The sequence below is a fragment of the Podarcis muralis genome, chromosome 3 (assembly GCF_964188315.1).
Source record: "Podarcis muralis chromosome 3, rPodMur119.hap1.1, whole genome shotgun sequence".
In the NCBI taxonomy this organism is placed as follows: domain Eukaryota; kingdom Metazoa; phylum Chordata; class Lepidosauria; order Squamata; family Lacertidae; genus Podarcis; species Podarcis muralis.
In genome coordinates, this window is record NC_135657.1 from 33,902,821 (window position 1) to 33,923,924 (window position 21,104).

At 43.1% G+C, this 21,104-nt stretch overlaps 2 protein-coding genes across 3 annotated transcripts in view; one reads left to right on the forward strand and one right to left on the reverse strand.

The window, feature by feature from the left end:
- The window catches only part of CLIP4 (CAP-Gly domain containing linker protein family member 4), a 37,732-nt gene extending 34,554 nt beyond the window's left edge, over positions 1-3,178 (reverse strand). For both annotated transcript variants that reach the window (XR_003706026.2, XM_028724461.2), the window contains exon 1: positions 3,084-3,178. The gene's annotated coding sequence lies outside the window, so the exon portion shown is untranslated. The remainder of the gene's footprint in view (positions 1-3,083) is intronic.
- Positions 3,179-9,700: 6,522 nt separating this feature from the next.
- PCARE (photoreceptor cilium actin regulator) lies at positions 9,701-18,616 on the forward strand. The gene is made up of 2 exons (XM_028724460.2): positions 9,701-13,936; positions 18,023-18,616. The coding sequence occupies exons 1-2, from the start codon at positions 10,185-10,187 to the stop codon at positions 18,150-18,152; spliced, it is 3,882 nt and encodes a 1,293-aa protein (XP_028580293.2). The 5' UTR covers positions 9,701-10,184; the 3' UTR covers positions 18,153-18,616.
- The last annotated feature ends 2,488 nt before the right edge of the window (positions 18,617-21,104 follow it).

The following is a 21,104-nucleotide window of genomic DNA, read 5'->3' on the forward strand; positions in this document are numbered from 1 at the left end:
AATGAGGTCAACGGTACATCAGCTATGAAGTATAAAGTACAATGGTACTTTGGGTTATGAACTTATTTTGTTCCGGAGGTCCATTCTTAACCCGAAACTGTTCTTAACCTGAGGCGCGCTTTCGCTAATGGGGCCTCCCACTGCCGCCGCATGATTTCCGTTCTCATCTTGGGGCAAAGTTCTCAACCCAAGGTACTACTTCCGGGTTAGCGGAGTTTATAACCCGAAGCATTTGTAACCCAAGGTACCACTGTATACCTTGCAAACATTTGCAAAACATGCAAACAGTGAAAATGCTAAAACAAAATTAAATACTTTTTATGACAACTATAGCTTTGCTGTTTCCTTGGCATCTTTCACCTAGATATGGGAACAACTAAAGAGAGGTCCTAAGGAGTGGAAATGGATAATTCAGCCATGAAGAGGGAGGGTAGGCCGTAAAGTTCTCACTTGCTTCACCTTGTGATACTACCTATACCATCACTCAGTAGGTAAAGGGTAGACATGTCTGATGGCCCCATTTATTTCTGCCAGTAAACCCCATCCTCACTGCAGACACAACTATCTCGCAAGAATGCTTGTTTCCATTTACTATAGCAGAAGGAGCTTGATTTATTACTGATTATGGATAGAATGGGAAGGACTTCATATATTATGGGACTGGAGTATCCGTCCATCTACAGTATAGACTGTGGTACAGCATGCCTACTCATAGGTCTTCCATCATTATCAGAATTCTTGAAAAAACACATTTATTTTTCTATAAATAACTGCCCTTCATCTGAAGATCAGTGTGTGGTTCCCAACATAAAAATACAAAATGAGCACACACAAAAACAAACTAATAATCCCTGTCCCACAAACACATTTAAAAGGCCATGGAACATTATTCAGCCATGAAATTAATGAACAGAAAGTTACCTGAGCATGAAGCATGAAGTAATTCTAATAACAATATTCATTATCAAAAGGTGCTATGCTAACAATTTACATATTTTACAAATTAAGAAAGATGATGGCGAGATTGGAATTGACTATATCACAGAGAAACTTCAAAGGGGATCTGAAGCTCTCTTTTTTTTTTCAGTACAGAACTGCTTACTTTGGACCCATAAGATGAACTAAAGAGAACTGAATTGAATCTCAAAGACAAGTAAGTAACAGCCAGTCCTGCTCCCCAATCCCTTGGCCATCTTTTAAAATAAGTTTTGATTTTCACAATCACCACCTGAAAGCATGTTATTGAAGATGCCCAAAAAGTAAGCAAGCATATAGCCAGCACTTACTGGATGAGTTTCAATTATTTGGCTTGCTCAATAAGTGGTGATCACAGATTCCATTTCCTGGATTCCCTCAAACTAGCCTGAATCAATTTCTATGATTTGGTGACTGCAGAAGTCAATGCTATTAGAAACAGAAACTTAGCTTTCTGAATCAATTATGAAAGAAAAACATTGGGTTATTATGTACCACTGAATGCAGTACAACCCACAACGAATTTTTCTGCATAGAAGTTTCAGCACTACAGTTTCAAATGTCAAATGTATCTGCCAAATGTGATTTAATATCAAAACTAAATAGTACTTACATTACACTGCATAGTAATCTAAGTAAACACGAGAAGGCAACCACATGTACTCTACAGAGCCATGAGCAGCACAGATTAATATGTCCTTTAAAATTAGAAGTCTAATTTGACATGGAAAGTGTTAATTAGTCTTCACCTGACAGATTAAAGGAGGCTTCTTGTTCTACTAATGAACATGTGATATTTGTGCATGTTTAGAGAGCAGTTGTACCACAGTAAAAGTGATTTTAAAGTATGGAGAAGAGTTAGAGATACTACCAACTGAAAACTGTTGCGTTCAGGAATAATTAGCCAAACTTGGTAGTCCATGAGAGAAAGTAACTGGTACTGGAATCATATTGTGAATATCTGGCTATTATCTCCATGAAATCCTAGCCATTCATGTTAAAAATTGTTATTGCTGCCTTATTTTGTTTTTTAATATAAATGGTGACACTCCCACCTAGTCAGAATAAATTCCACTTCCTTCAATAGTAAACTACAAGCAACTGCAGTGTCACTCTTTTCCTCTTACTTCCATTCCAATTCAGAAGTTCTGAGAAAAGCTGGTGGTTTTTTTTAAAAGTGGTGCTTAAATGCAAGCGCCTCTACGCAAGCCAGCCTCTAGATTATGCGAAAGTGTGACTTTTATCCCTGCTGCTGCAAAGAACAAGAGGTTGGGGGGGGGGGGGTCCGAAAGAGAGAGACCTGACACATACGACCTGGCATTACTCCAAGCTCACAATGAACTAAGTCAAAACAAGTAACACTGCCTGCAAAATTGCTTTGAGGAAGGTGGGAAGGGGGGGTAGACTCTGAAGGGGAACGTTCACCCAAAAAATGCAGCAGTTCTATGCGACAAAAAAGACAGAGATTGGAGGGGTGACCTCCCTTAGAGCAAGGGACACATTTCAACCCCCCTCCCTCCCCAAGCGTGTGTATCTTACGCCAATGCCTTTTCTGCAAGCTCAGGCCCCAATGGGTCCCTCCGGAGCCCACGCGCACAGCAACGCAAGCCCCTCTCTGCATTTGACCCCATTCTTCTCGCAAGATTCCCGCGTCCTTCCCGTCAGCTGCAACCCACACACCTTTGCCCTTCATTTCTTCCCCCACTAGAAGTCACCTTTTCAGAGTCGCTTGAGTCCCCCCCCCCAAAAAAAAACCTCTCCACAAATCCACCGGCAGCGCTATTTCCCCCCACCAAGGACTATGCCTACAAACTCCACGTGGGCGTGCCAGAAAGTCCTCCCTTCAGACGTTCCCCGGCCCCCTCACCGCGCCACGCCCCCCCCCCTCACATCACATCACAAAGGTAGGCTTACCTAGGCCGCCCCCTCCATCATCTCCTCCCCCCCTCGCCTTTGGGGCTGAGCAGCAGCACCGCCCGCCCAACCCCCTTCCTCCCCCACCCCAGCAACATACCGGCCTCCCCCCCTCCCCAGAGACAGCCGGAAAGGAAAGCAAGCCAAGGTGACAGCGGCTCCTTCACACGCCCCCCACCGCCGCGCGCCTTTACCTGCCCTCTCCGCCCAACGGAGGCTCCCTGAGACAAGGGAGAGGAGCGAGGAAGGATGAGTCCCCGTTCCCTCCAGGCGCCGCCCCCGCCCTCGCTCGCCTCCCATACCCCGCCCCCCCACCGTCGATCACCATCTTCCGCCATCCCTGAAGCGCAGCAAGAGGTTGAGGCGTTAGGCCCCGCCCCTTCGCCCTCGCTCTTAGCCAGTGAGCGGCCTTGGCTCCGCCCCTCTGCTTTACATACTCGACCTTCTTCCACTTTCGGCTCCTAGGAAACGGCGCGTCAGGCCACGCCCACATTCGGTGTGTGTGTGGTCTTTGGCTCTCTTCCCCCCCTTACCTCCCCACCCGGGTCTCGTGCGCCTGCGCCTGCGCGCATCACCTCTCTTCTTTTTCCTCCGCTTCTCCTCGCTAATCAAGCGGATGAGAGGCGAGTGGGGGCGGGAGTCTCGCGCAGCCCGCAGTGGCTCGGAGCTCAGCGCTTCGCGCGGCCACCGTCGCCGCCTTCTCCACAGTTCGGTGGTTTGGGGTGAAAGCAGCAAGCCTGGCTTGGAAACCGCACCATAAGCGTCACAAACGTCGCAAAGCGCAGGGTCGCAGTCACAAAAGCAGTGCAAAAAGCACCTTGAAACACCGCAAATTAATTATTTGTTCAATTAGTCATACCGAAATGAAAACTTAAAATCTAACGCAGATAAAACCGGCAACAGAGAATGACATCCTGTGCAACAAATACAGTACAAAAAGCAGTATTGGTGTGTGTTGTGTGTGTTCACTAAGAGTCCCTTAGAACGCTGCAAGTATAATGGTTCATTTGCTCAAAGCAGGCAGCGATATGTAAATTTTAATTCAGGAAATGTCTGCAGTTATTCGTGATGCCCAGCACTTGTGGCCTAAAAAGCTGGCAGTGAAATGTTTACATAACACTGCAGTGCCTTTATCTGGAAAACAAACTGATTTTAAAGCAAGTCATTTTGACTTTCCATTATTAAATTACGCATATCAGTGTTGGTGCTGCGATACACCTTTCTAGCAGAATCTTTCTTCAATTGGATCTTGCTTCCTAGTAAGTGTAGAATTGCAATGAAAAGTAAAATACTGGCCTTGAAAGCTACAAACAATACAAAAAAATGAGTAAGTATCCATAGTGCACGTGCATATTTATTCAGATTAATAGTGCTTTCTCTCAGCTAATTTTAAATTTTTATCCTTGAACTACAGCCATATATGCACACAGGCTACAACCCAACTTGCCTTGGAACAAGAATCTTCAATAAGATGAATTCAATAGGACCTAACTTCTGAAACCAAATGTGCATTGGTTGTGCTTTATATGCATGATGTGAGTTTCAGAAGTTAGGTCTAAGTACATTACTTCCCTGAAATAATCCTAGGAACTTTGGCTTTCCCCTAGTAGGGGTACTGTCCCCAGCACCCTTAAACTACAGTTCCCAGGATTCTTTGGGAGAGGACATTTGCTTTAAATGTGTGGTGTGGATCTAAGTCCCTTGACAACATTGGCATTTATGGGTAAATGTGCATAGGATTGTAGAGTTAGAAGGGATCGCGAGGGTCATCTAGTCCAACCACCTGCAATTTAGAAATATCATCTAAAGCATCCATGACAGGTGGCCATCCAACTTCTGCTTAAAAACCTCCAATGAAGGCGAGTCCACCACCTCCTAAGTGTTGCATTACCAAGGTATCTATTTACATTTGATAAGGGGTGTGTGCACAAACAAAACTGAGGTTAAGAATCAGACTACGGTATGTTAGATTTAAATGAAGCCTGTGCCAGAGGTAATACTTTGCACGAGTACAGCAGATGGGAATGGCAAACCTGGGTCTTGAATGCACCATCGCAGATTGTAAGCACGGACATCATATGATTGAATACCTCCAGCTGAGACACCACCATCACAGGGAGGTAGCCAAATTTTTAAAAGAACACCCTGACGTTCCAGTTTTCTGTGTTCAAGGAATTGTTTGGAATTCTTTGGAGAAAAGGGTGGGATAAAAATGAAATAAATAACAGCAGGAGCTCCAATCTCAGTCTGAAGTGGTATAGTCAGACATAGATTTTACCATCTCACCCATGAGAAAGAAGCCTTAATGCCAGGTAGTTGTTATAAAATTACCTGCCCAGCCAATATTTTTTTATTGGGCGCCCCAAGAAAGGCAAGATGAGACTGGTAACTTGCATAGCTTGTTGGAGCAGAACAGTGTTAGGAAATAGTGTTGACTTCTGATTGCACTGTTTTGTAAGAAAACAAGGGTTGGGCCCCAACACTTAGCAAAATCTACTGCTAATTCTGAAACTAAGTTTCATGGTAGGGTGTTTAGATATGATCAGCTTATCTTTTGAAAACAGCTAAATAAGGGGTAGTACCAGACTAGAGAACATGAGAGAATTTTAAAATACTTGGAGGCTAATGGTAGGATTCTGTAATCTGAATACTTACATCACAACTAGAGTATTTGTTTGTTTGTTTGTTTGTTTGTTTGTTTGTTTGTTTTTAAAAAAACAGTTTAATGTAATACAAATATCTAATGGTTTACATAAAAGCAATAAAAACACAACAATGGCATTCTGTAAAATTTCCTAAAAAAGAGATCAAAACTATACATCACAAAGAAAATTGAGCAATGTACAAAACAGATCATTAAAAATTAAAAGCCGAAATCCAGGAAAGCTTGGTAAAGATATACTTTCAAAGAGGCATCTAAAGGTAATTGCTGTCTCAGCCTCATGAGGAAGGTCTTTCCAGAGGGTGGGTGCTATCACTGAGAAGGCTTGCTTCTGCATTGTCACCAAGTGACAATCTGTTAGTTGTGGTTTACCAGCAAGGTCTCCTTGGGAGATCCTAAAGATCATCCTGGTCTCTGCCCGGGGAGGTGGTCTGCTAGGTGTCCAAGCCTTAAGTTGTTCAGGGTTTTCAATGTCAACAACAACACCTTGAACTTGGCTCAGTAGCTAAGAGGCAACCAGTGTAGATCTCTCAACGCTGGTGTAATGTATAAAGCTGGGTGTCCCACTAAGCCCCCTAACCAGATTGTCACTCAGCTGTGATTCACCCTTTATTTATGTAAAAAGCGGCAAATTTAGTGTTCAAGATATTGCTAAAGTTCCATTGTCAGGGAGGCTCTTTTGTGCTGTGATGAATCATCAGATAATTACAGGTTTAACACATGAGAAATAGAAAAAACACAGCTGTTTTCCTTGTTCCACGCAATCTACATTGACATTGATTTGCTGATTTGCTTTTAAGTGAAGCAAACTCTTGTACATGAGCTTGCAGCTGCTAAGTTCCTATCGCTTCCATTCCATGCAAAACTAATGGAAGTGGGATGCCGAATTAATTGGCTGGATGCCCTGAATCAGCCTCTAAATGTGTACTTGTACACACCGTGAAGGTGTTTCACAGTAAAACATCTCGGCATACCTCATTCGATTTTGTCTAATTAAAGACTAGTATTGCAGACCTTTACTGACCTGCATGAAGAGAACATGAGACTCCTACTGCTTTCAGCACACTTTTTAGCACCACTAAAACGTATCGCCATTCTAATAGTCTTCATCTCAGGGGGTTTTATAGATAATCTATTTCACTTCGTACTGCAGACAAGCGGTGTACCTGTAATGGGGCGGACAAAAGTGACCCAATTATATTGGAAGACACAGAGAAAGCAGATAAGGAGGAAAGAGACTCCATCTGATTTGATTCTGAAGTATGTTTTAAGGTCCAAAAGGGAGAGATCCTAAGAAAGTAGGGTGTGTAAAATTTGCTTCAACACCAACTATCATTGTCCTGTACAAAATAGGAAAAAGTGGATATTGTGTATCAACACAAAGACACAACCTGCATAGGGAAAGTGTGGTCAGGAAAGTTGTTCCCTCCTTAACAACTGCCTGCATACTGCACCAGAAAGATACCTGCCTCTCCGTTTGAGAATGCTATTTTGCACAGCACATAAGTGTGTTAGACCCCATCTGAACTACACATTTAAACATACACTTTTAAACAAGGATGACTTTCCTTAAACAATCCTGGGAACTGTGGTTTGTTAAGGGAGCTGAGAGTTGTTATGAAAGCCTTATTCTCCTCAGCCAATCCCTCTTCCCAGGGAATTCTGGGAACTGTAGCTCTGTGAGAGGAATAGGGATCTCCTAACAACTCTAAGCACTCTTAAAAACTACAGTTTCCAGAATTCCTTGGGGAGAGCCCTGACGGTTAAAAGCCCTACTGCTTTAAATATGATGCAAATGGGGACTTAGATTAGATATATGAGCTGTGGATTCTTTTCCAACCCAGTAAGTGTTTGATAATATACTCTTCTCACACTGGAAATTTTCCTCACAAGGTTATTGTAAGGTTACATGGGATGAGAACTGTAAAAAATAATGCATACGTTGAAAAAGTAATAGATACATAATTCATAAAGGTGGCATATAAATGTTATAAACAAACACAATACCAAATCTCCCATGCCCTGTGAAAATGTCCATGAGACTAGAGTATGCAAACAGATTACATTTCTGGATTGTATTGGATGTAAAGTAGATGGAACCCATCCAAAATTACCTAAAGGGCATTTTCATTAGACTAATCAGCTGCACCAGCTTGTCTTCATCCAGCTCTTGGCACAGAACAGATTAGTAAATGCAACCACGATGCCGAGATATGCAACTCTGGTGAATAATTCATAGGCCACCCAAGAACTGCTGCAGGTATTCTTGTACGCCAAGTCAAAGTTAAAGGCAAAAAGAAGATATTGTAGCCAGACTATAGGAGGCAAGAAGACAAAAAGAAGATTAAAGGATTAAACAAAATATTGCTTTGCTGTTGCATAACTTTTTTATTTTTGAGGATGTCAGGTATTTGACAAACATTCATATTAAGTTTGTGTTGGGAAGATGCAGTGCTCTAGACCAAAGGCGGGAAATATTTCTGGCCCAATGGTCTATATTCTTATCTCTTCCCACCCTGTAAGTGAACTTTGACTGGTAGGTAGCCCTACCCATTGCTTTTTTCTTTAAAAAAATGTTTAGGTGTACTCTCCTTTTGACTCAAGAAAACCACCGTTTTATAGTTCAAATCAGGAAAAATAAATACAGTAAATGGACAAAAGTACAAAGAACATGCATTACCTTATATTACATAGCTGACAGCTTACAGTAACTTCCACATTGGCATGAGGTTGTGTACACTTCCCTCCTACTTCCAACTCCTACTTCACACATTAAACGCTCGCTTCCATCTGAGACTCAGGAAACACCGTGACAGGAAATGAGGCTGCCATCAGGGGTAGCAACGGAATTGACGATTCATTGGCCCTACCCATCTGTCAATCATCTGATGTCATGATGATGCCATGTGACTGAAAAGTGAGTGATCCCACCCATCTGTCAGAGTTGACCTGTGGGAAGGGATCAGCTTCACCAGCGCATTCCCCACTGTTTTGAAATTAATAACATCCTTCCAAATTATGTTCAATGGCGCTAGAAAAGGCAGCATGACATGTGCAAAAGTCATATTTGCATATTATTAAGCAGATACTAACTGCCTGTGGATAACCATGGCTATTCCAAATTTTCCTTGAAAAATATAGCCTCATCATCTTCCTCATTAGTATTCAGACAGACAAACTGTCATCCATGTATCATTCAAAGAACTCATCAGTGCATCTCTTGGTAGATGCAAAGTTATAAACTCATCAAAATTTAATCTGAAAAACAAGGAGAAGATCTGCTGCATAAATATGTTCTTGTATTTTTTTGCACAGGTGAGCAAACAAACATTTCATTTCCTTCTGCACCATTTCATCCTCTCCTTTAAAATTTCTGCACCACTTCAGCCCTCCTTCAAAATTTCCATTCTTCTGTCTGCTCCTCTGTTTGCTGCAACAAAGCTTTAGCCTTTAATCATCACAACAGTATCCTAAACCATTAGTTGTTTTATTTTAATCTTACAGCAGTCATGTGGGGTTGGTTAGACTGAGCGACAATGACTTGGCCACAGCCAAGCAACGGTGTGAAGTGGGCTGGTGCACCACCTAAAACTTGAAATCAATGCCACATTAGCACAACAAGATTCTGTTACTTACCATATAATTTTATAACTTCAGTCGGGTATTGCTTTTGAATAATTATTTAGGGTTGCATCTAATGTTATTCCTACTGTGAGTGGGCTCACACAGGCATGACTACCTTTGGTACACTAATTTCAAGAGATCTTCTCTGAATCAAACTTAATTAACTCTTGACATTTACAATATCGTGCAATGTAGCACCATAGGTTTGGGGAAGGAAAGGGTGGCTGAAGCACGTGTGAGACGCATCAGAAGGAAAACTGTTTTGACGTTGCAGGTCAGAAAAGTTGGAGACACTCTTGACTGCATGGCCTAAATAGGCATTTCCATCTCTTACCTCTTTTGACTTGGAGTGCTGTGCTTTCTTCCCGATTGACATTATCCTCCCAACGTCATGCTTTGCCCTTGCACGTGTCCATGCAGTGGTACTTTGCCATTCAAATGGATATTTTCTGGAAGAACTGCCTTACAACTGACCCTTTTATTTTTTAGGATTGCAAAAGCAGCAACTGCAACTTAGCGATGAGACATCGTGGGGAAATGTATTGTAATGTGTAAGCACCTAATTTGTCAAATGCAGCATGTAACAAGAAAGTCCTTTTATAAATGCAACAAACTAGCTGAGGGCTACTTAGCCTAATAAGCTTAAAATCTTATTTCTCGTAGACATCTGTCAAGGCAAAAGCAAGATGCACACAACACAAGCACGCTTAATCCACTAGCTCAGGCTAAAGGCGATGGAGCTTGTGCGCTGCTGCTTTGCATCCAAAGGGGAAATTGCAAAGGCGAAGAATACACTGTGCACATTTGTGGAGAGATGCACTGGGAACGCTGAAGTTTGTAATAGCTAAGAAGGCAACCTACCAAACTGTGAGCTGTTCAAGATGAAAGCTTCATCAGAAGCATAAGATCGTAACATCAACTGAACTTGTAAGTTTTTTCTGCCTTTTTATTCCTTCCTAGATCAGTTGGATATTTTTCAGGAGTAAAGAAGGATAGGAAGAAGAGCATAATGGGCTGCACTCCTTCACACAGTGATATTGCTAACCATAATGTGACCCATGGAATCAAGTCACTGAACAGGGGTATCCTGCCAGTTGATCCAGAGGGCGAAGGTTCCCAGCTCCCAATGCTGATCAAATGCTCCTCTTCATATGATCTTGAGGAGTTGTGCCAGGGAGAGACTCAAATTAGAGATCACTTCTTTGAAAATTCATCAGATGAGGACAAAAATGTTAATTTCCGCTCCTCCTCTGAGGATCCTTCTCTGCCTGAGATTGACCAGGAAGAGAAGGAAATGGAAAGGGTAATCTCAGAGACTGAGATAGCCATATCTGAACTGACGGTGTCTCCCACCCATATGGTTGAGGATATTAAGGTCAGAAAGCAAAACTCTTCTGCATCGGAAGAAATTGGCTTTGCTTTGGAAGACAACGATGCAAACAATGAAAAGCAAAATCCAAAGAAAGGGAAAAAGCAAAAGAGCATCAGGCAGAGAAAACAAGGCCGTCATTGCAAAATTAAAGAAAAACCCACCCCACCCGAATGCAAGGCAGAGGAGAAGGTGGATTTCCCAGAGTTGCTTGTTAAAGCCCATCAAAATGCTTATGCCTATTTAAACCCCAACCTCTCCAAATACGAGGTTATCTTGTGCATGGCCAACCAGGCCACGGAAACGCAACTAATTATGCAGCAGATGGTGAGCTTTTTACTCCTTCGTTTTGATGAAATCAACCATCTTTTGGGAGAAATTGCCCAAGATGGAGAAGGCCTACTAAGAGATGTGGGAGGGAATCTTGCTTGGCCAGCTGGCAAAGGGAACCTGAAAGAACAGCCAGATCTCTTGCAGCAGTTACTACAGTACACAGTCAATAAGATGCAGCTGTTAAATGGCACTGTGGCCTCTTTAACATCTGATGCCCTGCAGGAGTCCTGTAGCTTTCTACAGTCTGCAGGTAGCAGCTTGGAGGAAAAACTGAAAGCAAAACAAGCTTTTGATGAACGCTTGCTCAGGACAATAAAACTCCTTGAAGCATCTGCAGTCAAACCCTCTCACTCTCACCCTGATGATATGACTCTTTATTCTGAAGACAGTGGGATTGGGATTGACAGCGAATCGGTCAAAGACCTGAACCTTCTTGATAAACAGGGAATACAAAAAAATTGTGATTCTTCTTCGCATGACCACCTATCCTTAAATCCAGCCAGACCATCAGGTGAAGTCCAGTGGTCATGCACTTCACTACATGCCACAGGCAGATCCCATGACTGTGCCCTGGAAAGACAATTTAAGGATATATTTTACCCACCTGAACCCACCAAGAGTGTAATGCCTTCTTCAGCTGTAGCGCCAGGAAGCACTGTTCTGCAATATCAAAACATCTCCAAAACCTCTTCTCCTAACTCTATGAATTGTGGCGTCATTCATGAGGGTGGTTGTTTCAAAGACTGTGAGTCAACCACAAATGAAGACAGTGATGATAGTAGCTTGTCTGAAGAAGAAGGTGACAATTTAAGTCTGTCTGAAAAGGGAACTAAAGAACAGCCCAGATCTTCGCCCGCAGCAACCTACAGTAAACGGAGGCCTTCCACCAAACGGATAGAGAGCCCAGAGAATGAGGAAATTACACTCAAGATGAAAGATGCCATTAGTGAAAAGATCAAGTTTGTCCCTGCTAAATCTGGGAAGAGGGATTGGGTGGAAGATGAAAATGGGAAGATGCTGCGGCGGCCTAGCACAGCAGCTGGAAGCCAGAAGGCACCAGTTAAAAAGAAGAGGTCTAGGTCAGAGGAGTCTCTGAAAAGTCATGCCGAGGACCCAACCCTTTTAGAACTTCAAAGGACTCAAAAGGGGCTTGACAAAAGGCTGGAAATGTTTTACACACTTAATGGAAACAAGGATCTAAACGATAAGACAGCATCACTGAACCCCAAAGAGCCATCTAACTTGCAAGATTCTGAGCATGTTATTCATAGATCTTCCACTAAGAAACTGAAAGCATCTCTTGCTAAAAACTTCAGCATATTGCCTAATCAAGATAAAGTCCCTTTGTTTAGGCGTGATCAAAATGCTTTTGGCCAACAGACTAGTGAAAGGAAATGTCGAAAGCCTGTCACAAGCACCACACCCCCAATGGATCCAACATCTAAGAAAGAAAACGAGCTTCCTGGAACACAGAAGCTGAACAGTGTTGGTTGTGCTCCACCCCGCAAATCTGTAAAGAAGTTAATCGAAACATTCAGCACCACTGAAAGTCTTGTGAAACCTCCAAGTGTAAGAATTTTGGGCCCAATAAAATGCGTCAGAAAGTTTGGACTTCCAAGCATCACTCCCAGTCTCCCACTTCCTAGAGGACTTGCGCCTTTAAATCACAAACATAGAGTTTCACCAATAGGAGACATAAATTGTCGAAACATCAATCCAGCACACTGTACCTTGGGTACCACTGGGTCACCTGTATTTGCAAGCGGAAGTGGCACAAATGGGGATTCTGATGATGATGATGGCGATGACAGTGATGACATGGAAGACCTGCCCCCACCACCTCCTGAAATGTTGATGGACATCTCACCTGATTCAGCTACACCTCTAAAAGATGCAACAACAGGAGAAAACTATTCAGAAATTGCTAAAACAAATGAGCATTTCTCCGCTAAAAAAGTTACTCACATTTCTCAGCGAATGAAAGCTTCTCTGTGTTCCATTGACTTGTTACCGAGTAAGAATCTGAACAGTCCCAGTCTCATTACTAACAAAGCAACAAAAAGCGCTAGGGTGGACTTCAGACCAAGAAAATATTCCCTGGAGTTGAATTCCAGCTTTGTGTCTGATAACAACCAAGACATGTCATCCCCATCCCCAGAGGAACATGAAGTGGAAGAAACTACAGATCTGTATAAGCAGACATGTAAGCTCATACCTCTTCAAAATCCTAAAGAAATGCCAGAACAGGATGCACCTGAGCCAGGAAATAAAGACTGTAGCACACCTTCAGCTTCAGCTCAAAAGCGAGGCTCTTCTGATTCACCCAGCGGAAGTGAGAAAATGACTGCCTTTACCAAACGGGTGTCCCCTGCAAGAACACGACCTTCATCACCCCCCAGTGAGAAACGGCTCCCAAGCCCACCACTACATCACAGCCACATAAACCAAGCTTCTTCCCCCACTACCCACCGGCAGCCAAGCCCCCCTGCTAATCCCAGGGCATCAAGCTCTCCAGCACAAAGGAAGCAGCCTTCCCCACCAACCCAACAAAACCTGTCTAGCCCACCATTGGGACGCAAGCAGCAGAGCCCACCAACCCACCGGAAAGTGTCCAGCCCACCAGCACTCCGCAGAGAAGCAAGCCCACCTCCTTTCTCAACAACCCCATCCCCACCGACTTCCCCATCTTGGTTGCACAAAGGATTACGAAATCACCTGGACTCTGGGAATGAGCAGCAGACTCCCATCCTGAAGATTGTCAGCAATACACGCTCAATATTTTGTCCAGCCACTTCCTCGTTATTTGAAGCCAAGCCGGTGTTGCCACCTAATAGCTCCACAACAGAGGCTACGGCGGACCATCCCGAAGGGTCGGCATTTGCGCAGAGGAACAGCAAACATCTCAGGCAATGTGGGGATCAACAGAGGAGGGTGTCCCTCAGTGCTGCCAATCCCCAACCTTTTGTACGGAGGAGTTCCTCTGATCGCAGGCCAGGATTTCAGCGTCCCCTACCATTCTTTGCCACATCTGGTAGTGAACCTGTGCTAATTCAAACAAGGTAAGAGTCAGTATTTTCAAAGCCTTTAAGTTGCATTTAGATGTATAGTCAGCCTTATAGTCCAGGCAAGTAACTTCGTTGCACCCATATCTGTCACTAATATCTCTTTCCTACAAGTAGGATTTGTGTGAGTGAGGAATAGGTAAAAAAAACAAAACCACCTGTTCCCTTGTGTTACATCTGCACATGGGTTTTGAAAATGCACAGTGAAGTGAAGCAAATCCTTCCCCGATTCCTCTCTTGCCCATATTTGCCCATATGACAGCTGGGGAACCACCCCAACATCAGCACCACCAGCCATGCTGCCAACTTGACTGGCTTTCCACGTAGTACTATTATGAGAGTCCATGCTGGGCGTGGGTGTGGGAAACCTGGGATTCTAAATCCCTGCTCACCTGTGACACCTGACTAAGTGCCCTTATGCCTCGAATATCTTATTTCACAAAGTTGCAGTGAAGCTATCAGGCTCTCTGAACTCTCCAGGGTTTCAGGCAGGTGTTTCTACCAGCCCCACCTGGAGATGCCAGGGATGGAACCTGGGACTTTCTGCCCAGGTCCTCTGCCACTGAATGGCGACCCTTTCCCACCCTGCCAAGCATAGGATGCTGATGTAAGAAATGCATGATGGGTTACTTTTCACACTGCAGTTTAAAAGCCTATGTGCCTTTCCATGAGTTACCTGCTGCAATGATTCATTTATAGAACTAGCTCATAGCATGAAGTATGAGAATTCAGAAGCATCCTTCAGTTTTCAGTTGTGCCCTGGAGATAGCTTCATACACTGGGTGTTTTGACAGAATATTATTATTATTATTACATTTATTACTTGCCCTTCACCCTATGATTCCAGGGCAGGTTACAACAATTTAAAATACAATGTCATCATCATAATTTATTACGGTCAAAGACCAGCTCGAAAAGCACAACTGGGACAGCTTTCAAAAGAATAAAATATACATTTAAAGCAGTGTACAACAACAGCTTAATGATTGAAATCTAAGATAAGTGCATAAACACATAAAGACCTAAAAATTTGGACTACCATACAAATTGGCCCTGACACCCTGGAGGCCGACTTTGGCTGTTTTCCTAGTGAACTAAATTATTTCGGGGGTGGCATGTGCGTGCAAATCTGTGCGCAGAATCTGGCAACCGTAAATACAATGTTATATTTTTAAAAAAGTTTTTAAAACTTACATGTATCGGCCAGGGATATAGGAAGCTATCCTATACTGAGTGAGACCATTGGTCCATCTAGGTCAGTATCCTGTACCTTGACCGAGCATGGGATTTCATAATGGAGACACTTCCAAACCCACCTAGAGATGCCAGGGATTGAACCTACGACCTTTTGCACTGAGGCCTTCCTGGTGGGAAGAATTTTACCACAACTGCATACCAAATGGTAGATTCCCCCCCCCCCCCTCACCACTTCACAGGACGGTACATTCTGTTTCTCAGGTTGTTATGAACATGCCATGGTGCATTGCAACTTGGGACCAGTTTGAGACATTTGTCCAACATTTCTCAGGTTTTAACTTGACGTTACAGGATCCGTAATGCCAAAGGCATCATTTACCTTTCCTGGAATAATTTTATTTTCCTTGCATTACAAAGAAAAGAGAAAGAAGTTGTATGGGACTGTTGATTTCCTGTCCTGTAACATTAAGCCTTCTGCGAGAGTCCAGTTAAGCCCTCAAACCAGCAGAGATTGCAGTCCTGCTGATTTACCTCAGGAATATGTATTCTGGGAAGAAAAAGAAGCTATCCGAGCACCTATGATCTTCTAATCCCTTGTTTTGTTTCTGTGTTTAACCAGCTCTCTTCAACCTTGGGTTCAGCCTTTCAACTTGTAAACAAAATAATAAAGAGGCAGAAGAGTGCCCGGGGGTTGTTATCCCAGAATAACTGATTATGTAAACGCAGGCCCAGGATCAGTTTCCAATGAAGCGTTTGCTCTTTCCCTTTACTCTGGTCTCTCTCTTGAGAGAGATGTGTCACTGGCCCCAATTAGAGAGCTCTGGCGTCTGTTGTAGCTTCATAAGTACCAGGGGAATGGCCTGTCGGTGTTTTAAGCTATGGGAACCAGAAACCATCTGCTCACGTAATAGGAGGGGGTTAGTGGGTTACTTTGCTCTTATGAGGCTGGCCTTTTGCTGGAATTTAGCTGAGGGGCACGTTTTCACAGCACGGATGCTCTGCTTGTACAAATCCCGCTAATCCATAATAGGATTTGTGCATGTGTAATAGAAAAAAAAAGTTTATTTTAGTCCAGTGATGGCTATCAGATTAAAGGCCTTTCCATGGGGTAACAGCTGGGAGAGGAGCTTTGAACAAATACTGTTCAAATATTCCACTTAACTCAGGGCCACAAAGCTGGTTTAATGACTCAGACCCCAAGCAAAGCTTTGGGTCATCTTTCCAGATACAGGGTAAATTTGTATTGGATCAGGACCTCATCAGGATATTATTCTAACTCTTCTTTTAAGGGTGTAAGACAGCAACCCTATACCCACTGGCATGTGGGCATGTGTAGGATTGTAAAGTGTACCAAACACTCCACATTATTTTTCCATTAACGGAGCCACATAACATACACAGAAATAGAGGACAAAATTTAAAAGTGGATAAGATCAAGGACACACACAAAATCCAGGTACAGATTTTGTATATTCAAGTACTTAAATCTAACTCTGTTCTTACACGCCACCCCAAACTCTGAAAGGTGCAAGATTCCACGGGTTCCAGGCATGTTTAACCAGGGTCTGTGTTTCCTTTTGGAAAATGAGGCACAGGTGGCTTTATGATATATGGTTTATTTGCACAAATATACATCCTGAGCCTACAATGGAGGGGTTCACAGCATCAATACCCCAAGAGGTTCTCGCTGCTCCAGTAGCCACAGCGGCCTTGGATTTAAGCTGACCCCAACCATTGCTCTCAAGTGTGCTCTCTGCCCCTCTCCCCAGCTTGCTGTGCTTTACAGACAGCCACTATTTTCTCCTATCACTGAAATCCTAAACTCTACTCTGCTTTATCTTTGCTAACTATCTCAGAGCTCAGGGAGGGGCTCCACCTATTTGCCAGGTTGCACAGTCTTTATTTTCTGTTAATGGCCCACCTCTTTACGTAATACAGAATCATAGAACTGTCTGGTAGCCCATTTTAACACTCCAAGCAATGATTAAATTCTAACACCTATCAGACCCAGGAATTTAGGGGAAACTGGCACCCGCAAACCCTGGCCACCCACAACTCATAACAATATGTATATTGGTGCTCTTTCATTAAATGCACTTGTACCAAATCATGTTATCTTTTATTTTTGAACATGAAATATTGATGCAGATAGCACAATCTATTTTTTACCTTATCTAGCAATTACTTAATTTATGGGAAGTGGTCAGATATATGTACATTATATGCTCATGCCATCAGTGTGAGAAGCACTACAGACAGGTCCTTTACCCAGAGGTGCTTCCTGGGGCTTATGGGAGATGTAGTCCAAAACATCTGGAGGGTGCCAGGTTGGTAAAGTCTGTGATAAAACATATATCTATGAAGAAACACATGTGAATGTGAATTTCATGTGAATATTCAGCATTCTGAAAATCTCAGCTTTCATAGTTATGAAACCATGTGCATTTGCTTAATTTTTATAATTATTACTGTTATTATTTATTAAATTTCTATACTTTCCTTCACAACATAAAAATACAAATTGAGAACACAAAATACACAATAAAACAAAAATTAAAACAAACCAATAGTCCTCCTCGCTTTAATTTTTTTATTTGCATACTTTATACAGATGACAGAAGTGTACTTTTCTTGATGCAGAATTTGGGTTACCTTTGACGACTTGTGCTAATAATTCTTAGCTCCCAAATGGTGATAGATTTTTATGTAATGGAGCTTCATTTTGGTATGAGGCAATAAGAATTTTAAACTGGATTGTACACCTGTAAACACCTAAATAGCTGCTGATGGTGTTCCATCATGAGTTTACATGTTATATCCATTCTTTCGCTTTTAAAAGGTCATACGTCATTAGCCTTTGGACTTAAACATCTTCTCTATTTGCAGAATGGAAGAGAGCCATAGGAAAGAGGTGGACTCTTGGAACAGTCCATGTTCCTCTGAGGGCAGAAAAGCAGGCAAGTCATCTTCCCACCCTGAACTCTACATTGTGGGCCAAGGACTCCAGAAGGACTGAGTGGCAGTGATAATGCTGGCATCTGGAAAGCTGTGGCCCAGGACCAAGAATCTTTTCATGTGTAGCCCCAAGCTGCAGTGTTTCACTTTCTTCACCATGTTAAAGAAGAATGAATACTGGTTCCTGGTTCAGCATCACAGACCTTTGGAACTTGAGTTCTGGAGGTCATCCTGACCAGCTTTCCCCTCCAAGAGGAGAGATCATCCGCCAACCTGCATGGTCACAGTCTGGACCACTGTGAGCTACAGAGTGTGTGAGAACTGCAAGGAAGTACTTACAGAGCAGATAGTGGCAGATCATCCCAAGGCCACCTTCCTGGGCGCCACATGCCAGCATTGGGTGGGGCCAGAGGCAAAAACAAGCACAGTCAGAGCAATGGATGTGATTTTTACCTCTGTACAGCAGGCTATCCCTGTAACATTCTCCTGAATGTAAGCCCCATTGAGTTCAATAGGCCTTACTTCCAAGTACACAGGTATAAAAAGTTAAAGGTAAAGGCCCCCTGGACGGTTAAGTCCTGTCAAAGGCTACTATGGGGCTACAGTGCTCATCTCGCTTTGAGGCTGAGGGAGCTGGCATTTGTCCACAGACAGCTTTCCGGGTCATGTGGCCAGCATGACTAAACCGCTTCTGGTGCAGCGGGACACCGGGATGAGTGCCAGAGTGCACGGAAATGCCATTTACCTTCCCGCCCTCCGCAGTTTAGACCACAGCACCACCCGCATCCCACAGGTATAGGAACACACTAAAAGGCATGTTTGCACCATAAGAATTCCCGCTCTTTCGTGCCTAGAAGGAAATGGAAGCATGAAGAACTATTCTTCCCGGAGCAGTTAAAAAAAAGGTAGCCCACTTTATTCCTGCCCCAGTATGGACAGTCTCTCAATTGCACTGTCTACAGTGCAAATGAACATAACAGAGCAGAAGGTATGGCATAGGCAGCTGCAATGAGCAGATATTGCACCTGCTAGCCACTCCGTGTTTGGACAGTGCAGGTAGACTATAAAACTAGGTGGCATCTCAGTGAATTCTAATGGATTCTGAATTTCAGTTTTGCATAGGCTCACTCAAAAAGAAAACGAAAGGCAGCCAGCCAATGCACAATAATATAAATGAAATTTAATAATGATTTAGATAAGGCTCTCTTTCCAAGGTCTAGGGGTTTTCCCCCCTACCAGATGATGTAGCCTTAGCCACTGTGTAATCTCATTGCTTCCGTATCACAGAAAAGCTTCATCTTGATTCCTGATGAGAGCAAATGTGTCATGCCCAATCAGGTCTTTTTAGAAGCACTCAGAAAGCATCTGCATATTTCATGGAACGGGATCACAGGCCCAATCAACCAAGTATTTCTCTCATTGTGATAATGTTCATTTGGTTCATAAGGTGGCACCAGAGAAAGGAGTCCTTTATTCGCCCCTGCATTAATATGGATTAAAATGGCTCTCCCCAGCCCGCTGCTGTAAAGATTGTTTTGGCTACAATTCCCATTCCCCGTCCCCAATCACAGGTGTTCTGACTGGGGCTGATGGGAGATGTAGTCCAAAAAGTCTGGTGGACAGCAGGTAGGAGAAGGCTGGCTTAAATATAAGGCTACACTTGAGATTGAAGGCAGACCATCAATATATTTATGAAGCTTTTTTAAAGAATAATTACATAAGCACATAAATTCCACATTTCTGCTACCAGCTAGCTTTATATGACTCTATATTGTTTAATGGCTTTTTAAAAGTTTCTGTATTTTTTTTAAAGTTATGTTACACTGCTATGTATATTTGTGTAAATACCATTTCCATTTTTCACCAAGTCTGTATATTTGTGAATATGAATTATACAGTGATGTATATTCAAAACTTACATTTCTTCGCTTTATAAGCCATGGTGAGAAACCTTGCCATGGAATAAATTATCTCTCTCTCCTTTTTTTAGTTGCAGAGTTTTATATTGCCTTTGTACTTTTGTGGTTTTCCACCAATAAATTGTTAAAATAAATGTAACCTTGAAGTTAAAATCATAGGGTTATATTCAAAGTAGTGTTAAGAAGATTGCTTGCACTGATTGAACAATCTCCTCTCCCACCCTGTTGTGCACTGCTCTGGGGGTTCTCTGATTTGGGGAGGGTGCATAGTGGGGAGAAGAGGGGGGGAAGTCCCTTTGCACTAGCTGGAATTGTTGATCTAACTTCTGCTAGTGCAACTGTTTAGTTGTATATACTCTCCAGTTGCAAACTCCTGGAGATAGCTGAACATGCGTCTTCTTCATTGGGCTGATTTTGGAAAGATTTGCCTTTTGGGGCTTCATAATATATCTTTGTACTTCTGCAAATCTTGCGGTTCCCCAAACATGCCAATACCTTTCTTGTGTTTCTCAGTGGCCCTATGTTGGTCAGATTTCTGTCAATTCCTATACGTGCTACTAAATGGAGCAACAATATATTGAAAAGCAATTTCCCATGTTTCGGTCACATCCCTATCATCACGCTGTTGTGTTACCAAGAATCAGAAAACAGGGCAACATTTTTTAAGCTAGAGAGGTGAGCCTGTGTAGATAGGTGCAGGCTGAAAGCATAAGGAGCGGCAAAGGAGGACAGGTGAAATTTATTGATGGAGAAGAGAACTTCATATGACTGAGGGCAGCAGTAGGATGTAAGGGGTGATCAAAAAGCAGTAGTACTCTCTTGGAGGCAGCTGCCCATGTTCATCAGGATAAGGTAGGGCATGGCAAGAGTAGGGGAGCTCCAAGTTGGTGGCATTGGGGTCCCATGGTTGTGTGTACACTTGCAGGATGCCGATGCAGGCAAGGCAGAACTGCCCTGACCTCACCACTCCCTTCTCCTGCCCCACCCCATCCCCGTCCTGGCAAATGTAGTGCCACCATGACTCTGGGGCCACTGCTGGCTGAGAGCGTTGCAACCAGGTAAGCAATCGCCACAGGCAACTGAGGCAAAGATAC

What these genes read in the sequence shown, in the direction of transcription:
- PCARE (XM_028724460.2), top strand. Translation starts at nt 10,185, where the DNA reads ATGGGCTGCACTCCTTCACACAGTGATATTGCTAACCATAATGTGACC. An exon ending in CCTGTGCTAATTCAAACAAG is followed by an intron (nt 13,937 to 18,022) that starts GTAAGAGTCAGT and finishes CTCTATTTGCAG; the next exon opens with AATGGAAGAGAGCCATAGGA.